General features: G+C 41.7%; 1 protein-coding gene across 2 annotated transcripts in view; it reads right to left on the bottom strand.

Moving 5' to 3' along the window:
* Positions 1-26323, bottom strand: part of cadps2 (Ca++-dependent secretion activator 2) — a 633342-nt gene that overhangs the window by 194486 nt on the left and 412533 nt on the right. For both annotated transcript variants that reach the window (XM_050072844.1, XM_050072843.1), the window contains exon 3: positions 15146-15478. In XM_050072844.1, coding sequence (XP_049928801.1) covers positions 15146-15478 — 333 coding nt within the window. The remainder of the gene's footprint in view (positions 1-15145; positions 15479-26323) is intronic.

The following is a 26323-nucleotide window of genomic DNA, read 5'->3' as shown; positions in this document are numbered from 1 at the left end:
AACTTTAAACTGTAAACAAATATTGACTAAACAATGGGGTTCACTCTATGACAACATTTAACTTTAAAGGGATAGTAGAGATCTATTGAAGTGGGGATGTATGGGGTACTTATTCACAGAGAGAATACTACATATAGAAGATGTCAGTTGGTACGCCCCCTGTCTGGAGAAGCAGGCTGGAGTCCAAGATGGAAGCTAGGCAATCTACTGCTCTTGAGGGGTCAGCAACAAAATGTATTTTGTTCAAGTGTTCGCTATATATCTAGGGTATTTTCATTGCTTTACCTTAAAGTTAGACAATGATTTCCAACAGGAAAATGTAGCCGTTATCACTCTCTTCAAAGCCAGACTCCATTGAGAAAAACAGTGATTTAATATTGCTGAACACAAGAGCTGCTGGTCTACCGCTGCCTCGAACAGCTGTTTTGTTTGTCTATTATTGATTGACTTTGGTGTTTAAAAGGGTTATTGTGGATTCACCAAAGTCACACAAAAACACAAGCAAACTAACTGACTAAGGCAGCAGTGGACCAGCAGCTCCAGTGTTCAGCGAGCTAAAATCATTGTTTTTGTCAATGGAGTCTGGCTTTGAGGAGAGCTTAGGTGGGGAACTGAAGCTGTTAACGGCGTTCCTGTTGGAACGGGCTTTGAAAATACTGTAATATATATTACAGTGTACATATAAACTAAGGCTGCTTTCACAGCTGCCCTGTTTGGTTCAGTTCAATCAAACTCAAGTTCATTTGCCCCCTCAGTGCGGTTCGTTTGGGCAGGTGTGAACACAGCAATCACACTCAGGTGTGCACCAAAACAACCAGACTGAGACCTTCTTGAAGAGGTGGTCTCAGTCCGGTTCCAAAGGAACTCTGGTGCGGTTGGTTTGTGGTGAGAAGGTGTTCCGACCTGGATGTGAAGCAACTGCAGTCACATGACACATTGTTTGGGTTAAACATGAGCATGTTACAGTCCTGGAGGATTATTAATGTGCACCTCCTCCTGTACTGCCTTAATATGCACATTCAGCACATCCAATGCATCAAAACATTGTTTTCTAGTTGGAGCCGCGCCTCGTTTTCAAACTGTATGGTTTGACTAAAATGAACAATGACAGCAATATAGTCCACGATGAGCAGCGCTAAAATCAACCTGCGTAGTTGTCCCTCCATTGTGACATTAGAAAGTGTCACATTTATCTTGCAAGTGTACTCTTCTTCAACGTTTGCTTTACTTCCTGGATTTTTCCCACATGGAAATTCTGACCAATCAAGAGCAGCTTTCTCACACAAGGCATTTGATCTGGTCCTCTTGTAAATGCTGCCGTGAGAACACGAACCAACTCTAGGCAATTATGATTTCAGACCAAGCAAGACAACTCTAGGTCTGAAAGCACCCTAATATTGATTTTTTGTTTTAGGTAGCTAAAATATATTTCTTTGCTGACCCCTCTCCACAGTATTACAATGCTTAGCTTCCTTGTCAGACTACAGCCTGCTCCACTGTAGGTAAAACACCGACTATGGGTAAGTACCCCACACAACCCCACTTCAAAAAAGTTTTACATTCACCAGACACCACTTTAACTTTCAGCAGAGCAAAGTTTCCTCTCAGAACTTCTCTTAAAGTTTCCTCTGACTAAGAAAGTAATTTGTAATTTTATAAAATCAACTGAATTTGCACCAAGAAAGGTTTTTGTTGAATTCTCTTGTATAATATTTCATGTTTTTGTACTGAATTCTTCCAAAGTCACAGAACACACACACACACACACACACACACACACACACACACAGTGGACTGTCATTGCTGCTTATCCTCGGAGACCAGATGATCTGAACACCTGGACTTTCCCTCCCTCTTCAGCTGTAGGTTTTCCTCAGCTCTATTTTTATCTCCCTCCATCTTTCCCATCACAGAGAGAGAAGTGTGCAGCTCTGTGACTCACTCACATCCCTGCACTTTGTATTTTTCATCCTCCTCCTCTCTTCTCAGCTCAAGGACCCTCAATTTTTGTGGATGCGTATTTTGATAAAGTGAGAGTTCTCTGATGACACTTTTCACATGCAAATCAAAATCTTAGAAATTTAAGTCGTAATTTGTTTTTGAAAATGATCATGTTTTATTTTATTCCTTGTGTATCACATCTGAGAAGTCAGCAGCTTCATCAAAAACACTGCTCTCATGAACACAGTGCGTTTTACTGCCCCTCCCTTACCATAGGTATTTAGCTGCCGTTCCAAGTGTAAAAAGCAGAATACTGTCTGACCATTGCCCCAGTGTGTGCCTCTCATACATAGCTGCAGACAGCATTAGCAAACCAGATGAACTGCAGTGGAAATAAGGCGTCATACATGAACAAGATCCCAGAGGCAGTAAACACAACACGTGGGCCTGCCGATAACTGTGCTACATTCAGAGCTGACCAAGATATTTAGAGCTAATGACCAGTAATGTTTAAGAGAACAAACAACAGGGCTACTGCTATGTACTGACACTCCCCCTCAGACAGACAGACACACACACACACACACACACACACACACGGCGAACCTCACACAGTAGAACAGTCGAGCGTAGAGATACAACCCAGGTGCCCACACAGTGACTCCCTAAAAGGGCCATAAATGTGACAGTCAAAGCTCGAGCAGACTCCAAGTCTTTCCAGAAGAGACACAGAGTCTGACAGTAGCTCCTCACGGCTGGTTAGCTCTGACTACTAATCGCGGACCCCTCCTGTGTCCTGTATTCAGAATAGGAACTGCTCCCATCAGGTAGACTCGGCAGGGTTCCAATTAAATACTGGAGACGATTCCTCAGTAGGTATAAAACCTCCTTCATCCCTCAGTCAGGGAAAATCCTAAACTCAGGACATAAGGAGGGTGTGGAATAAGGAGGCGTGCTGCACGTATGTGAATGCACTGTATAGCTGCTTTTCCACTGCATGAAAAAAACCTGCTAACACCAGCTAACATCTGGCTTTTAACGTCATGGGAAAGGTTGCAGTCACAGCCAAAGGCATTGACACCTGGATCAAATGACTGTGCAGCAGTCACAGGTATTTATCGGCTCCAGCTCTGATCAGCACTGATCAATCCCAATTAGTCTGCACTGAGTTTTAAAGAGAGATTGACCACCTTGAAGTTTTTACTGGCCTCCATGCTGCACTGTTTACTAACCTGTTTTCCTGCCGGTCTGTTTTTTTTTTTTTTTTGTCACGTTCAGTGTCACAGACTAAAAAACTGCACACACAGAAATGGAAAACTCTGGTCTGCTGGCAATGGAGAAAGGAGTCTGTAGCCTGTTCTTAGCGTGTTTACCTATCTGCTAATTTTGGTCCCTACCTCTACTGCACTAAAATTGTATGTTGTTTTTTTTTGTTTGTTTTGTTGTGGCAGCAAAGTGGCAGCCTTCGAGGCTGAAAGGTGACCCCAATGTGGACGTGCCAAATACTGCAGCTCCTTGAATGGCCACTTGAGGCTGGCTCCAAAACTGACTCAATCCCCACAGACCTCCATGTTAAAATGTCCAGCTTTACAGCAGAAATAAACATGTTTACAGCCTGGTACAAAAAACAGCTTTGGCCTCTATAGCTAATTTCCTCCTTCATGACAAGTATATTTTTATTTCAGTGTGTTTTCAGTTCATGAAAGTAACTGTTATTGGTTACCTAAAAAAGTCTTGCTCAGTGTTTGGTTGTAGGGCTGCTCGATTATGGAAAAAATCATAATCACGATTATTTTGGTCAAAATTGAAATCACGATTATGCAAACAATTATGTGGCGCACGTGATGACTTATTTACATGATGGCATGTCATTTCTGTCTCCACATGGTCGCGCGTTTACAATTCTCCTCTGCTCTCTGTATCGCACACGGCGGAGTTTGGCCCTGATGTGCGCGCACACGCACACACACACACACACACACACACACACCAACCTCTCTCGTTCTCCCTCTGCCATTTTCCACAAGCTGTTTTTGAAATCTTCGGCGATCAGCTGCCCCTCACATTATTCGATTTCACCTACTTGACTGGCTCGTGGAGTGAACAGAGGAGAGGAGGGGAGGGGGCAGTATTGCGCATGCACGGCTTCTGGGTGCGTTTGATTTGCATCACAAGACATAATTCATGTTATCATAATTGTTGAAAGCCCAAATCGTAATCTAGATTAAAATTCGATTAATTGAGCAGCCCTATTTGGTTGAACTAAAAACCCTCTAAAGACGCATGTATACTTGTGTGTCAGCTCTATGCAGAGCCTACGCCATTGCCAGCATTTATACTTGTGCGGTGGTGTGTCTGTGTCACTCTGCAGTTACACCTCCAAAACACTAGCGCTGTAAAGTTGATTCAAAACACACATTAAACATGGCTTAATAGAGACAACTGCAAACAAAAGTACACAAATCAGCTTCACTATAACTCGCAGCATTCACAGACAAACACTTGACTTTTACTGAACACATTTTCCCCACAAATACAACATGCTAACGTTATTAGCACAAGCCTATGGCATTTTACATTGTATAAATTAGCCTAGTGACTGGCGGAGATTTCCTCTGCTCATATGAAGCCATGATAAATCACACACAAGACTTAAATGCTATTTTTATGGAGGCTTTATTGTCTTCAGAATTTATTGTTTCTTATCTGTGAAATAAATGTCTATAAAAGTTAGAGTAGTTACAATTCTGGAGAGGTGCATGTCAGGCTACGGTGTAGGGTACAGGGTAGATTCAACGCAGAGATATAAATCCCGCTTAAGGAGTCAGATGTTCAGTTTCTTATGGTAAGTACATTTTGTTTTAACGATTTTAAGCCTGTTTTACGCAAGCAAAAATAGCATTAACATTCTCCCAGTTAACCTTAGCTGTAAATGCACCACACTAACCAAGCTAGCCACTAGAGTTAGGATTATTGCCACCCTCTCATCCAAATATGGTCACTTCTGGCTCCGAAAATCCAAGATGGCAGCAGCCAAAAATGCCAAACTTGAGGCTTCAAAGCAGGAGTCCACAAACCCATGGGTAATGTCACTGCGGCTACATCCATTATATAATACAGTCTATGGTTTCCAGAGGGATAACTGAAGTAATCTCTAATCATGAATACCAGCTCTGCTCTCTGTTCATGCTACATTGAGCGGTGGTTGTTCTTTCTCCTCCGTGTCCCCTGATCCTTCACACCACATAGCCACCAGACCATGCAACCTACAATCCGTTGTTTTCTGTCTCCTTTGTTGCATTGTTTAAATTTGTTTAAAGGAGGGGATCTAGCAGAATTCCAGGGAAGGGTAACTATCTTAAAACAACATGTCCTTATTGACAACGAAAAAGTTTTTGGTCTTTGCAATCATTCCTCATCGTCAAGAGATCCCTTTACTAATATGCTTCTGTCTTCGTTCTGCTCAGAGATATGTTCGAAAGTTTATCTGAAGGTGATTTGAGTTTTCAGTACTCTGACTTAGACAAAATCACTTGGGTTTGTTGGATCTTGTTTCCACGCTGAGCTGCAGTGGATAAAAACAAAAGGAAGAAACTTTCAGTGCTCATACTCAATTAATTTGTAACCGTCAGACTGCAGACGTGTCACACATTATTGGAGCTGTAATCATTAATTAGATCAGTAAACAAGTCTCAACACATCAAGCAACACTTAACAGTAACTCTGCCTCACAGCCCTGTCAGCCAACTGATTAAAAATATATCTGTTATATTTGACCGAGCAGAGTGTGGTTGAAATGTAACTTTATGTTGGTAGAAAGTGGTACATGTCAAAGTCTGACGTCTGAGTCTGTCTCAGTGTGCTATTTGCCCAGTGAGCAGTCAGAGAAGGTTCAATGTGACAGACTGAAGGATTCCCTCTGTGCTAATGCTGCAGTCAGTGGATATCATCCTGCCTGAAATAACCTGCCTTACAGTTTCAGAGCTGATCTCTACATCTAAAATAAATAAGGGCTGTGATGGTCAGGTGCAAATTTTCCATTCGCTGACAATGTGTTGCAGGTGTGCTGATTCCCACAAAACACAATAAGAGCCTCAAACGGTTCCACTGACCAGACTGACTCATGCACAATATGTCTGTATCTTATTGTATCAATGAATTTTTACTGAATAGCAGCACCACTAATGAAGTTTTGCTATTCTGTGATAAAACCACAGCTCTGATGCAGCCTGAAAGCAATCACTGAAGCACACCGGCATGATTACCCTCCATGGTAATTCTGCCAAAAACACAGATAAATGGCTAAATGGCCTCTTCTCCACTCGACTGGCTCAGGGGGATTTGACTTAACTTAGTTTCGGTACCAGGTCCTTTTCTCTGTTTCATTTCATACTGTAGACAGTACCCCTCAGTGTATACAGGATTGTCAGCTGAACATCCCTGGGTCAAGTGAATAATGATAATATAAAAATTGGAGGCTGCTATTGACAGCAGCTCAGCTATTTAAAAATGGCAGGTTTGCAAAGGATGTTCAGCTCCTTTTCTGGGGCTGGGTCGCAGAGGCAGCAGGCTTTGCAAGGAACTCCAGGCGTCCCTCTCCTCAGCGACACTTTCCAGCTCCTCCTGGAGGACCCCAAGGCGTCCCCAGGCCACATGAGATATGTAATCCCTCCAGTGTGTTCTGGGTCTGCCCTAGTGCCTCCTACCAGTTGGATGTGCCCGGAAAACCTTTGACGAGAGGCTCCCAGGAGGATCCTGATCGGATGTCAGAACCACCTCAACTGGCCCCTTTCAACATAAAGGAGCAGCGGCTCTACTGTGAGCTCCTCACCCTATCTCTGAGGCTAAACCCAACCACCCTACAGTGGAAACTTAAATCTGCCCACTGTATCCACCATGGCTGTATAAAGAGAAGTGGATACAGCGTTGGAGACAGGACTCATTCCTATGAAAGCTGCTCATTGGTGCATGAGGCCAAAAATAGACAACTGCTGCTTATAAAATTACCCAGATGATTGGTGTTGCTTCCAAATAAAAGAACCCAAAGAGCAGGCACACAAGAGACTTCCACCACCCTAGCCGGCTAATTAGAGCCAGCTGTAGCCCCGGTTTTAACAGATCTGAGGGAAAACTGCATTTTCCTTCTCTGCACCATGGACATGGAACAATCCTAAATAAAAATATCTTAAATAAAAAATGCATCAATGAATTTAAGGGCATCATAAAGACTGTGGTGACAGAGACATGCGCTTGTTTTTCTTGAGAGGCCACTGTGTTTGAACAGTTGTTGTTTTATTGTAGATTTTTATATTATATGTTTGCTGCTTTTCAAATTTATTTTGATTGGCTGCTACCTCAGTCAGGTCTCTCTTGTCAAAGAGATTTTCGATCTAAACAGGACTTCCTGGTTGAATAAAGGCTCATTTAAAAAACAAAAAAACTTCCAAAAAACCCTTCAGTTTTAGTGCTCCGCAAACTTGAATGGGGATACATTGATTTAATCTCACGGCTCTGCTAGACTTTCCAAATGTTGTATCCACTGATTTACCTCTCTTTCTCATGTCCATAGGAAAAAGTATTTTGGGGCCCAATGGCATCATGTGACGGGCTTGAAAGCTGCAGTTCCACTGTGAAATCTTATTCACAATCTTATTCTATCGGTCACTAACCAAAGCTCATTACCGTAGGTGTGCGTCAGAACTTAGGTGGACCAGTAAATTGAGAGCTTTGTCTTCAGGTCCATCTCCCTCCTCACTGCAATGGCCCAGCGTAAAGCTCACATCACTGCTGACACTGCGCCAAACGGCCTGTGCGTCTCCTGCTCCGTTTTACTCTCACATGTGACCAAGGCCCGAAATACTTGAACTCCTTTGCTCAAGGTGGAATCTCTATCCCAACCCAGAGGGGGCAATTCACAGATTTCTGATAGAGAACCATGACCACAGACTTGGAGGTGCTGACACTGATCCCAGTCGCTTCACATTTGGCTGCAAACTGCCCCAGTGCAGCAGTGTTGAGTCTCTCTGACCAATCAGTGCTCTGCAGTGTTTTAACTCCACCTTCCAGTTATAGGCGTAGCTCGCTTGAAACTTCAACCAAGGTGGTGCCAAAAAAAGTACCAGATACTATCCACAACTTCTGATGGAAAACCAAAAAAGACTGAGTCAAGTTGAGTAGAGCCGTGCAATGGAAAAGCAGCAATTGTCTGCTGTTTGGTGCTGGTGAGGTTGTTTACCTGTAACAGATGCCTGCTGCTGTTTGAAACACTGAACCAAACAGTAAATGTCATTCAAATAAGATTACAGGTTTCAGGACATTAGAAAGGTAAAGAGTTTTTGGAGGCAGCCCATCACACCGTGATTATGATGAAACCCTGGAAACACAAGTGAAACTTTAACATGTGATTAGCTCCTGTTTCTTTTAGTGTCCCCCCCCCCTCTTCTCCCCCTTTGGTCTTTCCTCTTCTTCTTCTTCTGTTCTGGCCTCTAATGAAGCAGGACGATAATAGAATCTGTCCTAGCAACAGACACTTTCTCGTTGTTCTACAGGCGAGGATGATGTCTCAATGGGCCATAAAGCAATCTGTAAATGGAAGCTATTTATGTCCACAGCCGGTTACAGCGAAAGGAAACAATCAGCGGAGGAGAATCTCTGAGGATTACTGACGCACCGTTTCCTCTATAGGGTGGTATTCAGACACTGCGAACACTCCTGGACACGTATTTAAAGTCTGTTCACCCAAATTAACAAAGAAAAGAACAGATTTTCTCTCTTCCCTCCAGTGGTATGTCACTGAAAGGACAGCTTTGGTTTGCTTTGTCCATGTTTTGAGGCATCTGTCTCGATAAGGAACAAGCCTGCCCGTTTGGCGTTCAGCTGCGCCTTCCCACCTCCAAGGAAAGTCAAAGCCCATATCCCTCCTCTGCCTCTGGATGATTGGCTGCACCATAACGTCTCCACTGCCTCGGCACAACAGCGGAGGAATGAACCCCAAACTGAAGTCAGCACAGCAGAGCAAACCACATGCCACGCTGCCACTTATCAGCTTCAAAGAGTAATAAAACAGTACAAAAGACTTTTACTGTAGCACTAAGTATGCTTTTAGTTGATTTGGAGGAATGCACTTCCAAATATTTATAACTTCTAGCTCTTACATATGAAGTTTGGATGCATATACTGTAAGTTTATTTGGACTTTTTTACTTCCTGACGCAGTTTGTGGCACTCAGCCCCAACTCTGCTGCTGCTACTGAAGATGTTAATGTTTAAAACACCTCACAAAGTTTTACTATTCAAACAAATGCTTTGTATTTTCTAAAACAGCTGGACACTGAAGGTTTGATCAAACGTATCAAATGACATTAGGGCTGCAAATGCAATAAGCAATGATGATGTTGAATACTGCACTAACGCTATAACTTGTCATAAATACAAAGATATTCAAGTGTACTCAGCTCTTTATTCGACCTGCAGAGCACCTGTGCTTATGCCACATCATCTCTCCTGTTTTCAAAGTATTACCAGATGGCTGACGTGCTCGGTTTTTGAGGCACCGATTCCTCTTTGGCATTTGCACTTTCATCTGCACTCCTCTTGTCACACTTTCATCCTTCAATCATACAGAGCTTTACGGCAGCATTGGACCAATATCCTTGTGTATTCAGCTTTTCTAAATGCAGGAAAACCCGTTAAAAATAGGCCATAGAGTGCTTTCCCTTTGCCAGTGGACCGCAGACAAGTAGGCCTTTCTGTTTTCTTGTGTTTGTTGAATACAGGTTAATAAACATTAGAAAGCAGCATGGACCCACAGTTTGGATCCACATTCAATTCATAGGAAGACAGATGGTTTTACATTACTGCGGCAAAGGGGCTATAATTAGTACCCGGGTATGGTATTTCCATCGCTGTCTATCAGAGCTGATTGGAGCTGGAGCCGATAAATACACATGACGACTGCAGAGGTTTTTGACCCGAGTGAATGCCAACTGTACCTTACCCTTGGTAGGCTGCACAAGAGGGTTTTCCTGAATAAGGACCTCAGCATACAGACCAAGGTTGCAGTCTACCAAGCTATCTTTTACAAGAGCGACCTGGCTAAGAAAGCAGTGCACAAACAACACCACATAGAATTATACAAACAGCATAAAAATGTACAAATTACAGATTACGTAAGGCAAACACAAAGATCTCTTTTCTTGATCCTTCAAAACTGATCTGAATTCCCCCAGGCCAATAAGTTCAGTCAGTAATGAATGAACTCACGCAGGGTTTTTCACAACTGCACATGCTCTGGTTCGCAGTTGTATTTCGGACTCACTAATGCACACGATCTGTTTCACAAATGCACACGCTCTGCTTCACAAATATTATTTTGAGGCACACTTGTAATATAAATTCACAGATCATGCAAATCGCTGAATGTGCATTTACAAACTGCTTCTCATTTGTGAACCTCTCTATATTTGTGAGAGAAACCTGTGTGGTGAATTTTGAGACTCCCCTGACGTCGCAGGTGAATGAACGTCACCATTGGCTGATAAATCTGTCAATCAAATTTATGATTTTGACTGACAGATTCATCAGTTAATCAGGTGTGTTCGCTTTCAGCCAATCGCGGTGGAAGACAATATATCAGGCCAACAGTAAAGAAAGTGGAACATCTAATATTAGCCAGTATCACTTACAGGACGATCCAGACTGAGGTCACTGATCCTGTTTCTGAGGCCAAACACTTAGACGTTGTGATAACTAGCTTTGTTTTGAGTCTGTTTTAAGGTTCTGCAGCAGACACAGATAAATTCATGTGAGGTTTTAATTGCTGTTATGATTTTATTTTATTCAATCTTTTCTTCACACTCCTGACCTTCTTTTAGACGGCTACTATAGGATGATCAAAACGCAGACACGGTGCTTCAGATTCTTTCAGCCATTAAAGGGTTCTTAATATTATAATGAGACATATACACTTTATCTCTTTATCTTACCAGGAGCTGCACTTTATTTCCCTCTATATATGCACTTAGTCTTTATCTTTATTGTAACATCTCTGTCTTTGACTTGATTGGCTGGTTTTTATTTCTAGTAGGTATATTTAATTTTTAATATTTTCATGTCTTTATTTGCTTTTTACAAATATATTATGAACTGTTTTTAAGCCCTAAACTGTAGACTGCTGCTGCTTATTGCCATCGATGTATGTCTATGTCCTGTGTGTTCAATGCCTGCCGGCTAACCACATTTACTTCTAGATATTAATGAAGTTGAACTTTTCCCTCACAGATCAAAAACGGAGATTAATGTCACACACACACACACACACATACACACACACACACACACACAGAGGAAGGAAAAATATTAAAAGCCAGGCTATAAAACACTACTGACACAAACACCTGTAAGATGACACGTGAATGAACTGAACAAACATCTAGCTGAAGAATCTGTTTTGTTTTTTTTATTCTCCTGTCAAACTGCCGACTGAAAAATGTTGTTGAATTCATTTTCGCGGCAGCCTGTGAACTTTAATTTGACCTTTAAGTTTTGGCAGACGGAAGATGACTGAGGTCCTGCAGGTCAGGAGACAGACTCTGAGGGACTCAAGTCCTGCACCAATCAGGCCTGAAGACTGAACACACGGGCTGAATGGTGGGAATAATTATCAGAGGTCAGAGGTCAGAGGTCAGCAGCTCTCCTGCAGCTGGTCTGAGAGACTCTGTGTTTGTATCAAGACACATTTTACAGTAACATTAATATTGACTCTACTGATCAACAAATACTTTCCAAACACTGTCCGTATATTCATGTTGTTCTTTCACAGCTGCACGAATCTGCTGTAATTTTATTGTTCTCTCCTTAACTAATCCACCTTTCAAAGTAACTAAATTTAGGTTTAAATCTGTAGTTTACAGTCTGATCAAGACAGATATTTAATGTGCACAGTTTCAAAGCCCAAACCTCCCCCAGTCACATCCTGCTACACACGAAAAAGACAGTGTTTGCCTAAAATGGTTCATTTAAAACATTTGCTTCAGTCATGTGTCCCCACAGAGACTTGAACCTGCAGCTGGTTACCTAGCAACAAGACGCAGACAAGACCCAGACATCAGATTCCCACTGAGACAACATGAAGGAACTGGAATCATGCAGACGAGTCTAACCTGCAAACAGCTGCCACATTTCTCATTATGATTTCATTATTAGCATTATCATATTACTGATAGGGTTATTAAGCTCACAGGTTTTCTGTAATTTTAACATTCCAGTTAGAATCTGTCTGTCTTGTAGATTGATCAATTGATTTTACTCAAAAGGATAAAGTACAGTACACAACAGAGCTGGGTCGATTTCTGGTTTTGCCAGTCCAGTCTGGTGTTTGAATTTAAACTGGTTTGATTTGATGCAAACTGGCTGAATCCCGTTTGTCATTATGATACTTTCTGGCAAATTAAAAGTAGCCTACATCGTCAACCTGTGCTGAAGGCGTTACCGTGCTAACTCCAACTCATAAAGCATTTGTGATAAGCAATATGACAATGTGATTAATATATATTACGTTTAGAAACAGACTTACGGAGCCACCAGAGTCCGACAGGTCATGTGCAGTTTACACTGTGTCCTAACCGGATGTGATGCAAGCGACGCGGCGCACTGTTTTGGGCTGAACCTTTGTTGGACCCTCGTTGTATTTTTATTCTATTGCTTACATTGGTAAGGCAGTAATGGACGAGGAACGGCTGATTCATGAAGTTTAAATGACGAATTATCTGCAGGATACCTCTTACTGCACTACAAAAACCTAAATAAGTTGGCAGCTGGCTGGAGGGAGATCGTCAGGACGATGAACATTTCTTGTAAGAACTGTTTGGGATGCTAGTGTGTTTTACAAAGTGGAGATATCTCCTTAAGTTACTATAAAAAACTCATTCATCTTTTCAGTGGCTACTCTGAGACCACAGCTGCTGGGTGAAGTGGTTTGTTTACATGATGTGACAGAGTTCCATATTTAAAGGATTCAGTGTGGAAACAGGGCATCAGATGTAGCGTGATGTGACTTCACACTGTGACGCTCATATTCAGTCATGACAGAGCGTTACTGCCGAGCTGAGCCCAGGCCAGCAACATGAGGAAGGTCAAATTTCAGTAGAGGTGGGAGGGGGGGGCAAGTGACGCATGTTGTTTGTTTGATAGACACTTTATGTGTTTTTTGAGATGATGAGAGGAGACATGACAGTTGGCCTCTGAAGGTAACTGAAACTGCACTAATATGGCAACATTTTAGATTTGAAGCCAATGAAAGGTATCCTGACTGGCTGCAGGTGGGGCAGTGTGCCATTTATAGCTGAACTTTAAACGGACACCCTGCTTCTGTTTATTCCTGTTGCTCTTGTCAGTTTTAGGTGTGAGAAAGAATAGTATTAGTGACACTGTTAACACTGTGCTTCATTACAGGGGAATTTCAGTTTATTTCAACCTGTCTCCTATCGTCCTAAATTTGTTTCAAGTGACTAGTGACATAAAAATAATAGTTAGCATGTTAGCCGTTAGCCTACATACAGCCAGGACGCATAGTAGCATCAGACAGGAGACAAAAGCTTGTTTAGTGGACTAACTTTGCACTTGAAGGTTGCCCGTTCACTTACGTTTTAACAGGTCTGACGCTACTATGCGCCCCGGCTGTATCTAGGCTAACGGCTAACATGCTAACTATTATTTTTATGTCACTAGTCACTTGAAACAAATTTAGGACGATTGGAGACAGGTTGAAATAAACCAAAATTTCCCTTTAATACAGGCCTATATTTTATCTACAAGTGCACGTCACACACTGAGCGAGCCGCCTGTTAATGACGCTGTGGGCTAATGGGCATGTAGCTACTTCCATGTTTCACATGATACGTCATGTTTGTAGTCGACCAATGAAGATGAGTTTACATATCACCTTGGGTTCGTCCTTCACCTTCTCAAAATGATCCCACACTTTGGATTTCCTGCCCGACATGTTATTAACTAGCCTGTGGAATAACCGCAGGTACCAGTCCTGGAAATTAACCTGACTCCTGTCTGACTGCTGAGCGTGAACACTTCCTGTGTCTGTCCTTTCAAAGTAAAGTCACACATGCTCCAGTCATATAGGTTTGGATTTATTGTGACAAGGTGCAGCTCCTGCAGTTTCAAGTTTGTTTATTGTTTCTTTTTTTCTGCTACTAAGCGACCAATGAAATCTTGCTGACTAATAATAATAATGTTTGGTGGACTATCAGGGGGCGGCCCTATGTGCTAATATTAGGGTGTTATCATTATCAACTTAGTGTGGTGTGATGGTTGTTTAAAAAGCCTAAAGATCCCAACCAGCATGTTTTAAGACATAAAAAATCGTTTTCATTTTGTTGTTTGTAATCTATCATTGTGTCTTTGGTGTACCACTGTTCAGTCTTGTTGTCTACTTATTGCTGTAAGTTGACTGCAGTTGTGTGTAGCTCTATTGCCCAAGCAGAGTCTTCCCTTGGGGACATTTTGGGTACATTTTATCTTGTGATACTAATTTGTGTCTCACATATTTTTTCCTCAGAGGCAGAAGAAGGATTATAACTCATTTTACATTTATTGTCCTGTCTTTCTGCGTAGCTTCTTCTGACTCACTGTAAACCTAAAAACTCGTGTTCAGGGTGAGGTCAGTCCCACTACACGCCACTTTCTTCCTCATTTTACGATCTTCATCTTCAGTCCAAGTGCATGTCAGCGCTCCTACTGTACATGGATACACTGGATGGTGCTCACTGTGTAGATCCACTGACCATCTAATTACTGAGCAGCAGTGTGCTGAGACACTGAGACCTTCATGATGTTCTGCAGAGTCTGCTGCTAATAAGGCTGCTTGCCCGTCAAAATTCACCTCATGATCCGAGTTAAATTAATTTTTAATCAGAGTTGTAAAAGTACAAGAAATGTCAGGTCTAATAAGGAGGCAGAGGATCTGAAGGTCAACGAGGTGCAAAAGAAAAGGAGAAAAAAATAAACGTACTGATTTTATATTTGTTTTTTTCTTCATATGTTTTAAGACAGTCAAAGTTTCCCTTCAGCGGCATCTAGTGGACATTTGAGGAACGACAGCAGCATTCTTCATCATTAAGCCCTGGAGTTAGTCGCTCTACAAGTGAGTATTCAGTGTGTAAATGTTTCCATGTTGACCTCTGGTGGCTCACCTGGCAGGCGTTGTACAGCAGCTGGTGCTCGAACTTGCGGATGCCGAGGATCTGCTGGAACATCTCGTACAGCTGCTCTTTGCTGAGGATGAGCTCTGACACGGCGCTGAGGTGCGCCCGCTGTGGCTGACGACGCATGTCCTCGTCCCCCCTGTAGATGGCATCGTACTTGGCGATCCAGGAGCTCAGCACCGTCTCTTTGCTCAGGCCGTCGATCTCCGGGAGGCTGCGGACGCGCCGCTCGATGTTCTTCTTGAAGACCTCGCGGAAGTCGTTGGCCGAGCAGCCGCCGCTCTGAACCATCCGGGACACGCGCTCGCTCTTCAGGAAGCCCTGCCAAGGAGAGAGATGCAGAACAATAAGCACTTCAGAATAGGGCTGCCACGATTAGTCGAATAATCGATGACTCACTGACTATTAAAATAATCGGTGACTATTTTAGTAGTTGACTAATCGGTTTGAGTCATTTTTCATAGAAAAGTACTATAAAAGTACCCAAAATACTCTTATCGCAGCTTCTTACGTTCAGATATTGGCAGCTTTACACACTCTCCCATGACAGTGAAGTAAAACCCTTTGGCGTGAGTATGAAACAAGACATTAGCTGACGTAATTTTGGGGTTTGGGAGAGACAGACCGACATTTTTCAACATTTTAACCAATTTTTGATGAAATGATTAGTCGACTAATCGAAGAAATAATCGACAGATTAGTCGACAATGAAAATAATCGTTAGTGGCAGCCCTACTTCAGAATGACAACACAGATGTTAGTGATTTGTTTCGCCTATATTTACTCTGGGTCGACCAAGACACCAGACAGATCAGTACAAAACTATTTTGACCAATTAAATGGGTTACTAGTAATCTGTAACGCATTACATTTCATAAGTAACCTTCCCAACACTTCCGGCAACTAGTTTGATGATTGCTAAAATAGTTTAAAATTTTTCTGAGAGAAAAACAAAAACAAATTCTCTGATTCTAGCTTGTGAAAATTTTCCAGTGTCTTTCCTCCTCTCTAGTGAACTGAATACATTTGGGTTGTTGACAAAAAGACATTTGAGGACGTCATCTTGGGCTTTGAGAAACACTGATCATCACTATTCTCCATTTTCTGACATTTTATGGACCAAGTAACTCATAGATTGATCCAGAAAACATACGTTCTGAGAGGGTTATTGGACCGTGAAAATCTCATACTGTTGCAACCCTGGATACGTATCCCTATAAATTACAACTTGTGCTGCTATAATGCTGTGTGAATTATTTACCCCCAAAATCAAAAGTGTCTTCAGTTATTTTTAGGACGTTCTCCCTGATCAAACAGTGAGAGCCTCCTCTTTAGATGTTTTATGAATACGTCCTAAACCTGAGACGGGATGGAGCTCAACTCAAAAGGAATATAAGTTACTATCAAGTTCCAAACCCCGACTGGTTTTATGCTTAATTTACACACTGCTATAATGGAAACAGTGGCTTCCAATTCCTTTTATTTAGATTTGAGCACTTCTAGGAAAAATACTCAAAGTTAGAAACTCTTAAGAAATTAATGGATAAATGCCATTTTTTCCACCCTCTGTTCAAACATGTGAAACTTCAATTATAAAAACACTCAGCGGTCAAACTGTCCTGTCCTCCGCCATACACTGACTCAGAGGGTCTAATGTTAAACACTCAGGTTCATTCACATTGGTGACTTTTGGCAGAAGGTCCTTATCCAGAGCGGCGCTCACTGAGTCTGACAGAAGAATAAGTGGCTCAGACTGAAGCAGCGGCAGCAGCTCAGTGTGACATTAAACAGTCTCTCAGCTGGCTGCTTCACCTCCTCCTGTTAGTCGCTCTGAGACTGTGAGCAGCACAACATCAGTGAGAAAATGATTCATCTAATGGAGGCCAAGAGCTCAGAGAGCAGCAGCTGAGGACAGTCTGAAGAGACAAACATGTACCAACATCAAACTACCCTAAAACATTAAGGTTTGGAAAACATTTCACATCTTCAGCCTCTTTCCTCCACTGATGTGCACAAATCCATGTCCTTGGTGTTTTTGATTCGATCAACCCAAACTCTGCTGTGCTTGGCAAACGTCAAACTTCAAAATCTACGATTTTCTTTACATAACGTTAAAAACAAACAAAAACAGATTCTGCTAAACTTTGTTAAAGTTATGTTATGTATTACCAGGTTTTACTTTTTGAGATCTGCCCAGCTGAAACCAATCAGTATTTCAAAACTCCAAATAACCTATTATTTTTTTATGCAAATATGAATTTATCCAACACGTAAAATGTCTTATGAAGATCCTTAAAGGTACACTATTAAAGGTATACTAGGGATACTATAGGTAACTACGAAGAGAGAGTAAATGCACGTTTTATACCAACTCACACCACACAAAATAAAGTAAATAAATAGAGATGTACACATCAGCATCGGCCAATTTTCACCTTGTTGACTGCCGTCTGCCTATCACCAAATAAGATGACATTCACCGATGGCAGTAGCCGATGGTTTTCCTGTTGTGTCACATTAATTTTATGCAGGATAAAAAGCGGGGCTCGAGACTAGAGGCATTCTGTCGTCCCGCATACAAGAGAAAACTTGTTTGGCATGAACAGAAATCTCTCTACATTGTGAACAACATATCTGTGTTAAAATCTGCAGGAGAGCTAGTTAACGTTAGCTGTTAGCAGCTGCTGGCCAGAACTAACAGCTGACGGAGGTGTCATTGAGTTATATTATGATGCATTCAAGTTCTATTCAGTAAAGAGGAGTATTGGGCGAAGGCAAATTAGAACATTGTCATGATGTGTTCAAATGTGATTTGCAAAAATGTATTTTTTTTGGTGAGAAACTTGAATAAATCAGCTGTTTTAAGGAGACATTTGTTGATGTTTTCACAGCAATATAAAACAGATATTAGAGAGGAATAATACGATATGATATACATAATAAAAACACTTTTAAAACAGTTATTTTTCTTAAAAATGTTTTCATGCAAAAGAAGGTTATCTTAAAGGTTGTTTCATAAATGTGAATGATTGAGTTTTTTCCTAATAAATGTTTCTTTGTTTCCCTGGGGAAAAGGGGGAATACATAAATAAAACAAAATAAACAACAATCTGTATCAATATTGTTCAAATTGTTATTTTAATTATTCAACCGGGGTATCAGCTCAGAGTTTCACAGTTGTTGCATTAATAAGAGTAAACAAACTAAGAGAAAACAAATAAAGAGTTTTATCAACTACAGAAAAACAAAAAAGATCCAATTATAAGGCGCTGAGGAGATCAATCCTCTCACATCAGATCAGTCTATTAAAACATTTTTTCCTCTCGCAGTGACTGGAGCAAAAAAAAATAAAATCTTGTAATAATAATTTGTCAAACAGTCTGTCACCAACAGATAGGAGGTTTTACTTCTTAAAAAAATTCCTTTGTCTACTTTCAGCCAAAATGTCCTGTGAAACTTTTTGGAGCAAAACACTGAACCCTTAAATGTGGTTCACTCAGGGTAAATTCTTCAGGATCAGAGAGTTAAATACATAATGTGTAAAATGGGAAAGTTATTAAAAGAATAAAACTGCACTCAAGTTATGACCCTGTAAAAACCATGTAGCAGTCAAACACTCCTGGGAGCCATGTGCAGGTACAAGTCATGAAAGTGAAACGACCCGGCCAGACCCTCATGCAATCATTTTGGATTTATGAAGCCCGGTGGGATGAAAACACAGGTTATAATGTGGCCTTCAGCGTGCAGAGATTTTCTGTGATCGTACATAATGAATAAGTTCTCCAGGGGTAAAACCACTGACAGAGTCTGCAGACATAAACAGATCAGTGAAGAAGCAAAGAGAAAGTTATCAGACGTCTCATTTATTCTATGTTAGTGCTCAGAAATGAGTTATTAATATATGATTAAATTATAATAATGCAATAATCTTTATTAAAGGAAGATAAAAATGCTAATAAAAGCTGTTTGTGTATATTTCTTCAATTTTTCACAGTCAAATGAACTTTTTTAATCTAAGTGCAGCTGCAGTAATCATTTAATAAATGATGTGTTCCTTAATTTTTTATTATTAACAACAGTTAATCTGAAGAAACTAAAACCAACAATAAGCTCATCTACCAACATGTATTGTGGATGTTGCACTGAGTGATGACAACTGTTGTTTATTACAAAATAAAAAGTGAGTCTGAGAGCAGCTCTGTGTCACGCTGACACGTCCCCTGTTTAGATGAGACAAACGACAGCAACCAGCAGCTGACCTGAGTGCTGATAAACAACCTAAATAATCAAACTATAGTTTGTTTCAAAGGCAGAGTGGTGATAAACAAGTGAAACAGCAAATACTTGGTGAATGCTCCTCTTCGTTATTACTGAAGCGTTACATTTTAATGATCTGTAAATACACCAATCAGACAAAACATTCAAACCACTGACAGGTGAAGTGAATAACTTTGATTATTTTGTTCCAATGCATTGTTCTGCTGGGAAACCTCTGGTTCTGGCATTCATGTGGATACCACCTGACACGTTCCACCCTGTTGCAGACCAAGCACCCCCCACTCATGGCAACAGTGCTCCCCAATGGCAGTGGCCCCCCAGCAGGATAATGCACCATGCCACCCTGCAAACATCGCTCAGGAATGGCCCAAAAAAAGACCTCAAAGTGTCAACCTGGCCTCCAAATTCCCCAGATCCCAAACTGAATGAGCATCTGTGGCACGTGCCATCAACCAACCTCACAACCCACTGGACTGAATGGGTCTGGTGCCAACGCACTGGTGCCAGACACCGCAGGACACTCCCAGAGATCCTGTGTCCGAGCCAAGTCCGATCCAAGGAGGCCCCACCTTGGATTAGGGGTACATCTGGGGTACAGGGCACATCACAAGCAAAGCAGATTGGGACCTGGGAAATTTAGAAGCCAGGTCGACACCTTGAGCTTTTTGTCACGCTCCACAGGCCATTTCTAAACAGTTTCTGTAGTGTGGCATGCTGCTTTTATCTGATGGGGGGCCACTGCCGTTGGGGAGTACTGTTGCCATGAGAGGGGGTTGACTGATCGGTGTACACTCTTGCATTCCCTTGGTGATATAGACAGACGGTGGGCTATGTATATTCAGACTGGAGTTACATCCAAATAACTTAAGAACTATTTCACTGCTGGAAAAATGGCCTTTCAATAAAACAGTAGAAAGACACAAATACTTTTGAAATTGGTGCAACAGAACCAGAGAAAACAGAGAAAAAGGACACTTTCGCTCAAGAGAGAGAAAACCTACAACTACCAGAATGCACTGTGCTGCACAGGACCAAAAAACTCTCCCACTGGTGGGTGATGTCATGTGAAGACGTACATTTGAAACAATGGCGGCCGGCTGGTAACAAATGATCTCATATCACAGTTAAACAGTAAAACATGTGAAAACATTTTCGCCAGCTCAACAGCAGAAGCTTGGTTTGTATTTGATCAGCGCTGCCTAGTGTCACAGTTTGACCTCCATTTTTTCCACCTTCATTTTCACTGTTCAGGAAACAGTATGCCGCCCACTTCCTGTTCACAAACTGTCACTATTACAGCTAAACACGGCACTTCAATATGTTTCTAAAAACACTGTAGGCGAGACACAGTTTGACGCACACTGACTAGTTTTGCTGCTTGATCAGATTTCGGTCTGAGTTTGAGAGAGAGGGGCGGATCTGTCTCTTGGGAAGAACTACAGCCAGAACTACAGGCTGTAATTTGAGCAATTACATACTACCCACACTGTTTTGACACAAAGCTGGTTGAAAATCAGCGAAGTGTCCTTTTAAAGGTCCAGTGTGTAGGATTTAGGGGGAAATATTGGCAGAATGGAATTTAATATAATAAGTATGTTTCCTTTGGGGTAAAATCACCTGAAAATAAGAATTATAGGGAGCAGGTCCTCGTCTACAGAGATCGCCATGTCGCTCGGACATGTTTCTACAGTAGCCTGGAACAGACAAACCAAACGCTGGCTCCAGATAGATCTATTCGTGTTTTTACGTCAGCCACTGTAGTTAAAACCCCACCTGTGACATGCAGTGTCTGAACAATTGTGATTAGTAACCTGAAACTGCTTCATTCACTACCGGTTTAAATCAGCTGGTCTGTTTGTTTTGGAGAGGAGGAGACCTCTGTGGAGGATTTGGCTCCTGGTGAAAACCTCCTGAACAATGAACACTGACAGAATTCTAACCAGGAGAAGTTTCAGCTGGTTGCAATCTACAGTCCTCACTGCTAGACGCTATCAAATTTCCCTAAATCTCACACACTGTTCCTTAAACTGATTATTTCACCTTGTCTCTGAACAGGACACTACTCCTGTGTAGTGCCATGCACACACAAAGGTCCTGAAGGCTTCCCAGAGTTGCCTCTACCATTATATTGACCCCACCTATTGGACCCCCTGTTTCACCTGACCACCAGGGAATTATTGATTTCATTAACTTGTAATTAATTTAAAATGATTATATAGATATCAGGAAATAAACTTGAGATTGATTTAAGGTCAAATACATCGTCCCTGTATCATGTGTAGTTTAAGTACTGTGTTTCTGAATGTTGTGGTGTTATTTCTGTTAGACTGATGATCTCTTTATGGGATATCTGTCAAAGACTGCATCTCATTTTCTTCAGCTGAAGCAAAGCTGCAGCAAGACGCACTTTCAAGAACCCTGTAGTGTCTGATAAAAAGCTAAAGCAGTGAAAAATATTTACTCTTTGAAAGAGACAAACACCATCAAGCTGGTGGCCGAGGCGATGCAGAGCAACGCAAATGCCGGACTATTGTACGTTTCCACAAACCACAGATTTTAAATTTATACATTATTATGTAGCAGATAATGATGAAACTTTATGTTTTAATATATGCTTATGTTTAGACACAAACATCACTTGGTTATGGTTATGAAAAGATCCTGTTTTGCCTTAAAATACCCAGTTTTGGTGCCACAATCACGGGAAGAAATGCTGCGATGTCTCACTACAGAACACCTGCTTTTATTATGTGTTGGTCTTGGACAGCAGTCTGCAGCTTGGCCGCTGTCTCTATTGCCCCATCCACCCTGCTGTCCACCTCCTGAAGACAATCCCAGTTCATATACAAGCAATCAGAATTACATCAAATTAGAAACCTTGATATGATATGTATGAGACATACAAATATAATGTGTCTGTGGTTTGCAGGAACCTACAATGCCAATGTTTTCTCCTGGCGACTGGGCTGTGCAGAGACATCAGACGCTGCCTTAAAATGACTCCTTTAATTTATTGTAATTACTTTTCTTAATGTTTATCTGACTTCTTGAAACATGCTTTGCATTACAAAGCAATATCAAATTGTTATATTTTAGTTCTGTGAGAATGAACATTTGAAGTGTGTTAAACAGGTTTTCTCACAGCTCAACTGCAGCTGACAAACACGGAGGCACACTGACTGATGGAGGAGGGACGGGACGCCTGTGAACCAGCATCAGCACCTGAATGATCACCTGACTGAGCAGAACTCTGATCCACAAAACAACCCAGACACGAGCAGGTGAAGAACAGAAAAGGCTCCTGCACCAAACAAACCCTCAAAGAAGCGACAGTTTGAAAACAAGATAAACCCAGATGTCACCATTAGCTCCCTGATGAGGACTGAAGGCATGACCTGACAGCTGATACCATGGAAACAGGAAGCACAGACTGCCGTTAAGGACCTTCCTGTATGAAGGAGAATGTTTCTATGATAATTTCCAGGTGTGCCCTGGAAACGCCTCAATATGTTTCAGTCACTCACAAATCAATTTGTGTTTTTTTCTTGCTTTGATTTAATGTAGCTGTGAGGAGGAGAAGATGGTGGATACCTAAACCTTCACTGCACGTACACTGAGAGTGAGACACACCTTGTGTCCAACAGTTGGGCCTGGGTATCCTTCATATTTAAACCAATACCAGTACCTAGAATTCAGTATCTATACCCAACAGTACCTTTGTTTGATACTTTAATTTCTCTGTAAAAACAAACATTTTGAACAAGATGCAGCGGTGACGTGGTCAACTAAAAAGCAATTCTGTTCCTCGTCTCTATCGCACAAAGAACTAATCTTGTGTCTCTGTCTGTCTGTCTGCTTGTGTGTGTGCATTTGTGTGTGTTTGCCCATCTAGCAGTGATACAAGGCCAGGGATACTCAAATTGCTTTGCCCTGGGTCCACTTTTGCAAAATGACAAGAGTCCAGGGGCCGGCTTCTCGGAATTGAGAAAATTCGGGGCTGAGCCCAGATCTGTGTCGGGCGGTCCGAGGATCCTGCCCTCGCTCTTAAAACAAATAAACAAACAAAACCCTCTGTTTTGATGGATTTTTTTGCACACTGACACCTTATTAACGCACAAAGTTAAAAAAGAATTGCAAATATGAATCAGTTTCTTTTCATTGTAAATTAGAGGGGCCACCCTGCACCGTATCGCTGGCCACATTTGGCCCGCAGACCGTGAGTTGAGTATCACTGTACCAGGATATTACTGAAAATAATATAGAAAAGAAAAAAGACCAGACGCCTGAACCATCGTGGCAGATCAATGCTGCAGAGAAAGTTTTGGGTCACTGGAAAGTTGACGGAGCTGTGGCCAGATCTCCGACTTCGGCACGACCTGATTTTGCTAAGAAGAACATGCTCCTGGATCGTGTTCCTGGATCAACACTGCAATCAACCAATCACAGCCCTCTGACATCATCAGTGTGCTGCTCCTGTGCTTATTTCAAAATTCCTTTGTGCTTCTTCAGAGCAGCTTGAAGTTAATACAATTAAACAAGATCCTCAGTAACATTGAACAATAACCATGTAAGCTACTGCAGGGTTAGCAAGTTTGCTTGTTAACTAGGTAGGATATGCTTACGAGTAAGCTAGTCAAAAGACTACAATATTGTTCATTAACATTAACAGTAAGGATGATGTCATGTTGGATGCATTTTTCCTCCCTATTAATACCCAATTCAAAACTTTTTTTTTTTTTGCAAGATTGCAGTGTTCGTGTTGATCCAAGACCATCACTGCTATGTTGATGTCGACATCAACAAATGATCCAGAGTCAGCGTGATGGTGATGGTCCTCGATAAACCTGACCAAAACTATCCAGGATCAACACGGGAAAAAGAGGGAAAATGTGTGAATTGCAGGGATGTGCTGCAATGAAAAATGATATTATCTTTACTCTTTATTAGTGAACAGTTTACTTGTTAGCATAGAAAGCTAACTCGCTAACATTCTAGCCTTTTGGCAAGCTTACTTGTTAGCATAGCCAATGTAGTAAGCAAGCTAACTCGCTAACCCTGCAGTAGCTTAAAAGATTATCGTTCAATGTTACAGAGGATTTTGTTTAATTGTACCAACTTCAATTTAAAAAAAAAAACTAGCTCAGCTCTGAAGAAGCACAAGGGAATGTTGAAAGAAGCACAGAAGCAGCACACTGATGATGTCAGAGGGCTGTGATTGGTTGATTGCAATACTGGTCCTAGAGTGCGATGAGAAGTTGGTCCAGGTCCAATTTGGCAGAATCACACCGTGCCCGAAGTCCACGTGCTTTTGGCTCTTGTCTGAAGTTGAACCCAGCACTTTCGCCTCTTGTGTAAACCTGACAGTATCACAGATATGCTCTCAGGTACCAACATTTGGCAACAGTAGATTAACTGTGAATCAAAGCTCGGTTGTACAGATGTAATCCTGTCGGTACCCTTAAATACAGATTGTAAATACTTCAATGGAGGAGTAGATATCATTTTAAGAATGTAAAAACAGGCACAGGTCAGTAACCTAGCAGAGTATTTTTTATGTCTTTTAACACATCAGGAGGGAAAAAACTAAAAAAAATATTCCAATGAGGCTGCTCAGCAGCTGGGGTCATTTTAATATGTTGGTCTGTTGTAACACAAAATCATCACCTCAGTTGCTCTTCTCGAGGTGTCTTCCATTTCTCCCAGTTAAAAGGATTTTCTGTGGTGCTTTTCCCAACTGAGTCGAGCATCTAAGGACAGAAGGCATCGCACACTGTACAGCCCCTTGAGGCAAACTTGTTATATTGGGGTATAAAAATAAAAAGACTTGACTCAACAGCCAGTCACAGAGGAATACGTGCACTGGTTGCAACATGTAATAAAAAAGAGGTTATGAAAGATTTCTGAGAGATGGATGCTCAGTTTGGTGACAGACTGAAGGTTGTTCCTGTGATATGAAATAACACCATGTAATCAGCTTCAGTCTGTTCTCAGGGTTGTCACGCTGCCTCATGAGAGCGATAGACCTGTGGAGCGTGAACCAACAGCAGATGGAGAGGAACCGCCACAGAGCTACAGGAGCAACGACGTGAAACAGAAATCAGTGGAAGCTGAAGAGCCTCGACGCTGAAATAAAAGAGGAAAAATCACACAAAACTAATGTTTCTGTGTCGAGCAAATCAGCGGCGACTTTTTAAACCAGCAGGGAGGCGACGCTGAGAGAGTCCTCTTTATGGTGATGAATGGAAATGGGCAAACGTTAAGTGGATGAAGTGGGAGGTGACAGATGCAGACGCCACCAGGGGAGCCTGCTAACAGCAGCTAATCTGCCTCTCTGCATCGCTCAACACAAACTGCTCTGAGCTGCAGAGGATAAAAAGACATTAAAGTGAAGGAGAGGAGGCAGGGCGGCCAAAAACCATAAAACTGACGGTTTCAAATGATGACTCTTGAAAAGAGGAGACAGATGCTGGAGTTTGGAGTGGGATTAAGCCATGTGAGTGTAATGACGCTGCAAACAGGCCGGCTGGTTTCAGGTTAATCTAGGTGAAATAAGAAGTCAGCTCAGAGTCGGGTTTCTGTTCAGCTCTTAATCCTAAACACGACAAAGAATGAGCCAACAGTGCCTGTTACACATCTCAAGCAATACATGTGGGGTTAGAAATATTAAATAATGATCCAACCAATCCAAAAAGTAATTAAGCTGTTTAGCAAGACGCTTTATATTACAGACTGAAGACTGAAATAAATCCAGCTGGCCACTGACCCAGGTTACCGCTTCAACTAGTCTCGCCACCAGACAATCAGAGATCTCCGCCTTCTGATAGTCTGGGGACACTCCTTTCTAAAGTGTGTTTAACACACCGGCGAAAACGGCCGGCAACAAAGCAA

This window comes from Epinephelus moara, chromosome 20, assembly GCF_006386435.1.
Source record: "Epinephelus moara isolate mb chromosome 20, YSFRI_EMoa_1.0, whole genome shotgun sequence".
In the NCBI taxonomy this organism is placed as follows: domain Eukaryota; kingdom Metazoa; phylum Chordata; class Actinopteri; order Perciformes; family Serranidae; genus Epinephelus; species Epinephelus moara.
Note: the sequence above shows the minus strand (reverse complement) of the source record. Positions and strands in the feature narration are given on the sequence as shown.